This window comes from Syngnathus floridae, chromosome 4 (assembly GCF_059516105.1).
Source record: "Syngnathus floridae isolate MCC-2025c chromosome 4, RoL_Sflo_1.0, whole genome shotgun sequence".
NCBI classification, from domain to species: Eukaryota; Metazoa; Chordata; class Actinopteri; order Syngnathiformes; family Syngnathidae; genus Syngnathus; species Syngnathus floridae.
Genome location: NC_142416.1, coordinates 20,849,151 through 20,857,500, shown reverse-complemented (window position 1 = coordinate 20,857,500; position 8,350 = coordinate 20,849,151). Strand labels below are relative to the sequence as shown.

Here is an 8,350-nt window from a genome sequence, read left to right as displayed (position 1 = left end):
GCCGTGGCCAGGCGGGCGGCGCCGTGGCCAGGCGGACGGCCTTCAGCGACACGTCGCCGTGCAGCCGCAGCAGCGTGATGTCTGCCAGTCGGAGGCGGCGCTGGTAGGCGTAGTGCAGCCGGTGGCCCCCGGCCAAAACGCGGAAGACGTGCTGGCCGCAGCGGATGACGATCTGAACCACAGCGGCAATTAGGCGCTGGTGAGTGCGCGGCGTGGTGAGTGCGCGGCGTGGTGAGTGCGCGGCGTGGTGAGTGCGCAGCGCTTACCTTGAAGTCCACTCCGGGTTGCAGGGGGATACGGGCAAAGCGCAGCTGGTTTTGCTGCTGCTGCTGCTGCTGCTGCTGGTCCTGGTCGCTGTCCAGTTGGGAGCTCAGTGTGACGCTTTGGTTCTCGGTGTCCAGCTTGAGCTCCAGGATGGACTGGCTGTCGGCGTCGAGCAGGCTGGCTTGGAAGCTGCGAGCGACACACACACACACACACAGGCGTTGGCGCTTTGCCCAAACCATCGCCTTCTTTTACCCTGGTCTACCTCTTGGTCTTCTTGTTGCCCCGCCCTCTGATGGTGATGGTACTTCCCACCTGAAGACCGTGGATCATTTCCAGGACAAGGTCTTGGCACTACATCGGGCACAGTGCATATTGCATTTGAACAATAACTACAGAAAGTATTTCATATAAAATGCGGCCCGCTGAGGTCCTGTTAAAAATGAGTTTGACACCCCTGGGCTAAAAGCGTTTGCGCGCCACTCACAGTGCCAGTCGACACCACGGACAAGGCCTTGGATTCGTCGCCGCTTTCCGTCTCGGCTCCAGCGGCGATGGCGTAATGGGCTGTGGGCATCTTGCACACGAAGCGATTGAGCTGCGAGCACAACTTCCGCATCCAGCGTCCCGTCTGAAAGACAAAGGGGAGGGGCGTAAGGGGGGATGCTGGGCGTAGCCATCCGTCCGTGCGTGCGTGCGTGCCTGCCTGCCTGCAAATACTCACCTGGTAAGCCGCCACCACACAGTTGTCGTCCAAGGGGAGCTCGTTGTTGGGCTCTCCGGCAGCCCAGAAGGTCAAGGTCACAGGGCGGCGGTCGGACCACAGGAACATGCCGGGAACGGCCAGGTCGTTGAGTCCGGTCCACGTGTCGCTGTTGTCTGCAGAGGAAGGGTGGGACATTAAGACATCACATCTCCAGGCCAGGCCAGGCCAGGCCAGGCCAGGCCAGGCCAGGCCAGGCCAGGCCAGGCCAGGCCAGGCCAGGGCCAGGCAGCGCACCAAAGAACAAAGTCATCTTCAGCCAGTCCTGCTCCACTCGGGAACCCACGGACACCAACTGGGCGCCAAAAGTCCTGCAGGCGTGCTGAGCGTCGGCCCAGGTCTTCTTGTCCTCAAAAAGTTTGTAGCAAAAGCCGGCAAACTCCTCCCATTCAGGTCCCAAGCATCTCATCTCTGCCAAGGAGACGCCGCCGCCGCCGCCAGATGTCACGCACAAGCTTGACACGCCACGGCGCTCGGGTATAACTCACCTCCGTCGGCAAACGTGAACGCCAAAGACCCCTCTTGGTCCGATCTGCGGATAGATGGCGGCGCTCGCGTTACAGCGGCCTGCGTCATCGGTGCGCTGAAAGCGGGCCACTCACTGTTTGGAGAGGATTCCGTTTTGGTCGGAAGCTTTGAAGATCTTCTGCGGCGGCGCTTTCAGCAAGGTGCACTTTCCTCCCGTCTTGTCAGCGATGACGCCGGCGTGAATGGCGGCGGCGCAGATGTCAGACTCCTGCAATCACGCAAAGCGCACGTCAGAGCCCGAAAAGGAGAGGGGCGGGCGGGCGGGCGGGCGGCGCCGCCGTCACCACGTACCTCTTTGTACACCCACGTGCCGTAGACTTGGTGGTCCAACTTGGCACAACCCGGCGGACAGAAGACCCTGCGGACGACACGGCCGTGGCGAGACTGGCGCTTGATTGGAAAGCTCGCACGCGCTGCGACCACTCACGTATTGGGCTGGTTGTCCAGGTCCACCACGCTGACAAACTGCCCGTCGCAGCTGATCACATCTGCGGATGCCAGAGTCACAGTCGGTTTTTCTTTTTGAGGTGAGAACGGCGGCGGCGGCGGCGGCGGCGGCTCGCTTACCGTCAAGCGCGCATCCCAAGACGTCAAAGCGGAGGCCGACGTTCCATTGGTGATCCAGTAGCAGGATGCGGATGAACTGGGCTAGCACGGGCTCCGTCAGGGTCTGAGTCGCTCTGAGGATGAGCTGGCGAGAGAGACGAGAGGAGAAAAAGTGAGAAAAAGAGAGAGACAAAAAGAGAAAGCGAGAGAGAGATGGAGAGAGGAAAAATAGAGAGAGAGAAGACAGAGAGAAGAAAGAGTAGCCGACAAAGAGCAAGTCAGCTCGCAGCCACCCACTCACTTGCTGGGAGTGCTCGGTCCAGTCCTGTCTGTTTAAACTATGGGTCATCTTAAACCTGGACCAGTGCCTGGAGGAGGCCGAAGGACACGTCTGGATCTCCAACCCGGTCACCCTTTTCATCTCGCCTAAGTCCACCTCGATCCAGCTGTCCATCGCTGAGGGAGGGAGGGAGGGATGGAGGGAGGGTTGGGAGGGAGGGAGGGAGGGGAGAAGCCAGATTCGTGGCTGTGCGTGTGTGTGAAGGCACTGGCGGCGGCGGCGGCAGAGTTCTCCACCTACGCTTCAATGGTTTCCAGCAGCCTTTCCCGTCGAGGCGCGCCTCGTCGGGGCTGAAGCCGCTCAATGAGGAGGAGGCTCTCAGCCTCAACTTTTTCAGGCTGCCTTGCGTGTTGCCCAGACTGTGAAAACACTCTTCGGACAACCAAAAATGTTATTCAGGGGCCTTGCCTCGTTTGTGCGTGGACACCCGCAGCCGCAGCCGCAGCAGCAGCAGCCGCAGCCGCAGCCTCAGCAGCAGCCGCAGCAGCGCGACACACAACAATTCCGAGACGACGAGAAGACACCTACCGTCCGTTTCGCAGGTGTAGAACATCTGGAGGTATTTGGAGACCTCGGGGCAGGGGTCCTCCTTCATGGGCTTGACCAGGCACTGGTGGCAGTTGTCGCACGCTTTCCTGTAGTGAGGGAGGGCACCTTCCACCGCACATTGGGCTGCGAGACGGCGCCAAGTTGACACGTCAGCTGAAGGAGGAAAGGGGCGCCCGGGGCCTCCTACCGTCTGAGCCGCGTTGGGCCGAGCAGACGTTGCTGCTCCTCCGTCCGTAGAAGGCCGACTGGATGCGCATGACTCGGTCTTCGGGGCAAATGGCGCGGTTGTCGGCGGCGTTCTCGCACACCTCCTGCTTGAAGAAGCCTGCTCGGGGAGAGGCGAGACGAGGCGAGGCGAGGCGAGGCGAGGCGAGGCGAGGCGAGGTGAGGCGAGGCTGGGCTGATCATTTCTGGCGGCCGGCCATCTTTGCAAGTGGCAATTTCTTACCGGCGTGAGGCAGCGGAGCTTGTTGCGCTGTCGCCGCTGCAAGACCAAAGGCAAACGTCAGCACGCCTTGAGATAGAGGGTCGCGGCCCGCCCCACCCCGCCCCGCCTCGCCCTCCTACCTCTTCTCTTGCAGACGTAGCCTCTCTTGATCTCGCACACGTCAAATTTCCAATCGCCGCTGTCAATGAGAAAGGAAAGGCAGCGTCCCCCAACTTTGTCGCCATGGTGACCTGCAAGGGGGCCAACAGAGACTAAGCGCCATGTTCCTGAATGGCAAAATGAGCGTGGCTCGCCACAAACCGGCGCTCAGGTGGACGTAGCTGAACGGGGAGCCGTCGGCCCACCGGCCGCCGCTCTCGGCGAAGGGGGCGTCGGCGCCCAGCCACAGGGAGGGAGTGGTGAGCACGGCCTTGCTGTGACCTTTGGATCAAAGTTTCCGCATGGTAGCGCCAAAACACAAGTGCGGACATTAAGACTGCGCACACACGCACACACACACACCGTGCACAAAAGCCTGCTCGTGAGAGTCCGTGATAGTGAGCAGATGGGCATCGTGGAGGATGCAGTCGTCGCGCGCCTCCTTCCAGCTTTTGAGCCCGTTCCCTCTCATCAGGTAGCAGAAGTCGTTGGCGGGGTTGTCCAGCCACTCCCAGCCGCATTTGTCGCTCCAGCCTGCAAGGCACAAGTGGTGAGAATCGCCACGGATGGCGGGAACGCGTGCCGCCGGCCCTTGACCCACCTGGGAGCGGCGGAGGAGGACTGGTGGACTTGGCTGCGAGGGAGCGCAAATGAGAACAAGCATGAGCGTTATCAAAAAATGCCCGGTGGTGACGGCGCGCGGCCTGCGCACCTTTTTGACAGATGTAGTCACGCTTGCCATCGGTGTGCGAATAGATCAGTCCAGTATTCGACATAGGACCGTAGATGTCTTCGGGGTGTGGATAACCTCCGTGCCACAAGATGAGGTCCTGTGGACGACGTTGTTGACATGTGCTCAGCGCGTTGCCCTTATGCTTTCCTCACTCTCTTGACAACATTCTACTACTACTGTCATCATCTCGCAATTTGGCCAAAGGTTTCTTCTGAAAGGTGAACATTGAAAATAAGGCCGGAACAGTTTGTAAGCGTTTCACTTCGCTTTTGATCACCAAATGATTCCTGAGCCCGGCACCGCTCCCCTCTCCCCCAGGGGATGTATTAAAATCACACAGGGATGGCTTCAATGCAGAGGACCAGATGTGTGTGACCATCATTGGGACTTTATTCTTGCCCCAAACTTACTGTGAGTGTGTTACTTACTGAAGATGTTTTGTCAGTCCACTCAAACCCATTCGATGTTTTGTGCAGTCCCAGCCAAGGATAGTAGCCTGCGTGAGCTTGCAGAGGGAGAACTCAGCTTTAATGCAAGAAGAGCACCCAAAATGTGATGACGGCCCTTTGTGCTCACCCAGCATCCATTTGCCGTCTTCCTGCGAGTGGAGGCTTGCCAGGTGACCTCCCCGCAAGACGCAGTCATCCTCAGCTGCCCGCCATGGTTTTTGGTTCTCGTTAAAGTAGTGGTAGCAAAAAGGGCCGTGGAGCAAGTCGCCGGGGTCGCAGGCAGAAGCTGAGGGCCCAAAGTAAGATTGAGGAGAAACCTGTGACGGGGCGGCCAAGGTGCAGAAAGAAGCCACTCACTTTGCACCGGAGAGAGAGCCAAACCGTCGGCCTTCTTGGAGCACGGTTGTCCGTCCGGGCAGCCTGCGTGCGGGAAGACAACGTGACGGCGGGCGGCGCTCCTCTCCTCGACATGACCGACGACGAGCGGCTTACCGTCGGGCGAGCGTTTGCACATGTACGCCAGGGAGGACTCGCACAAGCCGGTTCTCCACTTGCCGCGCTGGTCGTTGAGAAACCCGAATTGCTGAATGTAGGCGCAGGACTCCAATGCGGTGCTGTCGGGGTTGGGGGCAGCGACAACAATGCTGTCTGTCAGGCTTTTGTTGCGCGGGCTCGCTCCACAATGTGACTTTCTTACCTTACGGCTTGACCGGCACTCCAGTTGCTGTAGATCAGCGGTGCGTCGTCGGACCATTTCGGCTCCTTGCCTGACATTCGATGACACAACTTATGGCCGCATTCCTGCGGAGGAGACCAATCGCCGTTGTCAACCCGGCCGGCACAGCCCCTCCTCGCATTTAAACTCACCAGGTTGGCGAGTCCGATCCAGAACGGGTCTTTCCCCATTTTGCCCTTCACAAAATCTTCCTCGGCCGATGACTTGAAGGAAAGCAGGTCGCCGCCCTCCAGGGCGCAGTGTAAACGGGCCCCCAGCCAACCGTTGGTGGCTGACATCTTCTTGTAGCAGCTGGAGCCGAACACCTCCCATCCGGAATCGCACGAAATGTCTGACAAGGGAGGAGGACACATTCGGCTGGCTGTTCAGTCTGACACATCAGCGCCTGACGACGGCGCCCTCGCGTGGTCGCAAGGGAGTCACGCATTCACAAGTGCTCACTCAGAAGTAACTGATAGGGTTAGGGTGGGGTACGTGGGGTGGAGGGGAATACACTTGCGGACACTGTGAGTTCCATTCCCACATATGACGAAAACGCGATTTGCCTATTCAGAGAGCACTTTTTTCCTTTACCATACGTAAAAAAAATAATAAAATAAAATAATAATAATACTTCAAAGTGGGCTCAAGGTGCTTGAAGGGGAAACTTTTGCAAAATGTGCCAATTGCCAAGGAACGTTGCGTACTCACCAAACTTAACGTGGGAAAACAAGACGAGCACTTATGCGACGACAACACAGACGCACTCACAGAAAAAAACAAAAAAAAAAAACGCGGCGGCGCTTTGACCTTTCATTGAAGTAACGGCAGAAAAATGACTGACGAGCTCGTGCGTGTCGGACGCAACGGACAACTTGAATCAAGTGTTGCAGAGTAGACGCAACTGCACTTCACAGTTGACACGGTCCAAAAAAAAAAAAAAAAGCGCACGGGTGCTAGCTGCGCTCGGGCCGGGACACGACTGAGCCTCTCCGAAGGCGCCACTTTCAAACGTTACATTTTTTTCCCCTTCCATCCAACTTGGTGCCTTCGATTATTGTTATTTGTTCAATTTGCTTTGGGTTTTTTTTCTCTTCAACATTCAAATTACCTCCACATAGCGTTATCCAGGCGCACAACGTCAGTGCCAATGCCACAAGTGTGGGGATGCTCATGATGTCCATCGGGCTCAGCCTGCCCCACGCAGGCAGAAGCAGATGATGAAGCAGAAGCGCAAGTTGAACTTGTTGAAGTTGAAGCAGAACTTGAAGTTGAAGCAGAACTTGTTGAAGAGGAACTTGAAGTTGGAGCAGAAAGTACAGTTGAAGCAGAAAGTAAAGCTGAAGCAGAAGCAAGGATCCGACGCCGCGCCGCGCCGCGCCGCGCCGGGATTCGGATCTCTGCAACTGGGCCTCTAGAGAGAGAGAGGAGATGCGGGGCAGGGGCAGCGACACAATGGCGCGGACCGGCTTATAAAGCCGAGCGGGACACGCCCACACGCGGACACGCACCAGAGCGCGGACACACACTTCAGAACGCAAAGGTGACGCGAGGATGCGCGTTGGCCGGTGAGCAAAGGCTGCCGTGGCCCTTGACTCAAAATCCCGCAAGCCGTGGAGCAAGGTGTTATGACGTCACTTGAAAGCCTCGCTTGAGGGCGGCGCCTCGCTCGTCACGTGTCGCACGGCGGCGTTATGACGTCATTTGAAAGGCTCGCCCGTGGAGGGCATCTCGTCGTCGTGCACGCCTCAGCTGGGCTTTGAATGAAGGCCTTATGACGTCATTTGGAAATTCTATTTCTGTTCAATCGTTACTGTGTGTACAGCGTACGATTAAGATGGATCAATGACGAGTTCATTTTGTTTCTAAAATGTGTGTTAGATTTGAGTTTCGTCATTTACATTGGCTCAAAATATAAATCTGTATTTCTTGCACAATAGTCGCCAATCTTGGCACATCTGCCAAGTTCCGGCGTTCAAAGTATCGGCTCGGTGGAGGTCTGCCATCATTCCGACGGAGCACTTGCGTGTGCGCTCCGCATCTTGGGTGCCGTCTAGCAACTGCGCACACACTCCTCACGCGTGTGACTCAGCGGACGCATCCTTGTGTGTGTCGCCCCACCGCACGCACGCACGCACGCACGCACGCACGCGGTTGAAGGAATGCGGTCAGAATTTTTGGACCTCATTCCTTCAAGGTCAACCCAATTTAACGCTCAAGCGTGCGCGTGTAGTTTAGCTCGATTTCGGAGCGCTAACAGACTTACAATGCCATTAGAAAACTATAATCCGGTCTTGGTCTTCAAATGCTGAACGGTGACCCGGGCATGAAACCCGAACCATTCATTGGTGACGCCAAACCGAGTGCGGCACCGGCGAAACCTCTTGGAACCCTAACGCTAAACTGATAACCTTAACGCTTTTACTGCGACTTGAAACCCAAATTCAATTTGGCACGACGCACAGTAAAAAGCATATGTGGGCAAAATAGCAAGGTGACATTTTTGACCACACGGTGGCAGCAAAACAAAAGACGTTCTGTTACAAACATTTGATTTTATTCAGATCGAATCCTCATTGTTCAGTCTGCTTTCTTTTCGCTTTACATAAGGTAATGTGCAATTATCATTAGTTCATTTCTTTTTTTTTTTTTTTTTTAAAAAGTATTATGATCAGTACTGGTGGGTCACAGTTGGGAATTCACAAGTCATTGGTACTTTGAACACATGAGGGGGCCCTGCAGGGCTTCTGACATTCACACGGCCTGCGCAGGGCGGGCTGGTCGTGGTATTTGTTACTGCATTTACTTTTATTTGCCTCAAATGAACGGTTCGCCTGCTCCCTGTGCACTGAGTGACAAAGAAGAAAAAGATCATGC

The 8,350-nt window shown here is 56.5% G+C and overlaps 1 protein-coding gene across 1 annotated transcript in view; it reads right to left on the bottom strand.

The window, feature by feature from the left end:
• LOC148399940 (macrophage mannose receptor 1-like) overlaps positions 1-6,936 on the bottom strand; it is a 7,947-nt gene extending 1,011 nt beyond the window's left edge. The window contains exons 1-28 of the mRNA XM_088373992.1: positions 6,585-6,936; positions 5,626-5,825; positions 5,456-5,559; positions 5,251-5,372; positions 5,116-5,178; positions 4,886-5,044; positions 4,738-4,814; positions 4,289-4,406; positions 4,178-4,210; positions 3,940-4,110; positions 3,739-3,858; positions 3,558-3,668; positions 3,439-3,474; positions 3,178-3,315; positions 2,970-3,113; positions 2,682-2,813; positions 2,403-2,557; positions 2,123-2,246; positions 1,983-2,043; positions 1,847-1,913; positions 1,630-1,763; positions 1,516-1,559; positions 1,265-1,438; positions 989-1,143; positions 752-895; positions 530-618; positions 267-453; positions 1-172 (exon numbers count right to left, since the gene is read on the bottom strand). The exon at positions 1-172 is cut by the window's left edge and continues 1,011 nt beyond it. Coding sequence (XP_088230118.1) covers positions 1-172; positions 267-453; positions 530-618; positions 752-895; positions 989-1,143; positions 1,265-1,438; positions 1,516-1,559; positions 1,630-1,763; positions 1,847-1,913; positions 1,983-2,043; positions 2,123-2,246; positions 2,403-2,557; positions 2,682-2,813; positions 2,970-3,113; positions 3,178-3,315; positions 3,439-3,474; positions 3,558-3,668; positions 3,739-3,858; positions 3,940-4,110; positions 4,178-4,210; positions 4,289-4,406; positions 4,738-4,814; positions 4,886-5,044; positions 5,116-5,178; positions 5,251-5,372; positions 5,456-5,559; positions 5,626-5,825; positions 6,585-6,657 — 3,307 coding nt within the window. The 5' untranslated portion in view covers positions 6,658-6,936. The remainder of the gene's footprint in view (positions 173-266; positions 454-529; positions 619-751; positions 896-988; positions 1,144-1,264; positions 1,439-1,515; positions 1,560-1,629; positions 1,764-1,846; positions 1,914-1,982; positions 2,044-2,122; positions 2,247-2,402; positions 2,558-2,681; positions 2,814-2,969; positions 3,114-3,177; positions 3,316-3,438; positions 3,475-3,557; positions 3,669-3,738; positions 3,859-3,939; positions 4,111-4,177; positions 4,211-4,288; positions 4,407-4,737; positions 4,815-4,885; positions 5,045-5,115; positions 5,179-5,250; positions 5,373-5,455; positions 5,560-5,625; positions 5,826-6,584) is intronic.
• Positions 6,937-8,350: the final 1,414 nt, after the last annotated feature.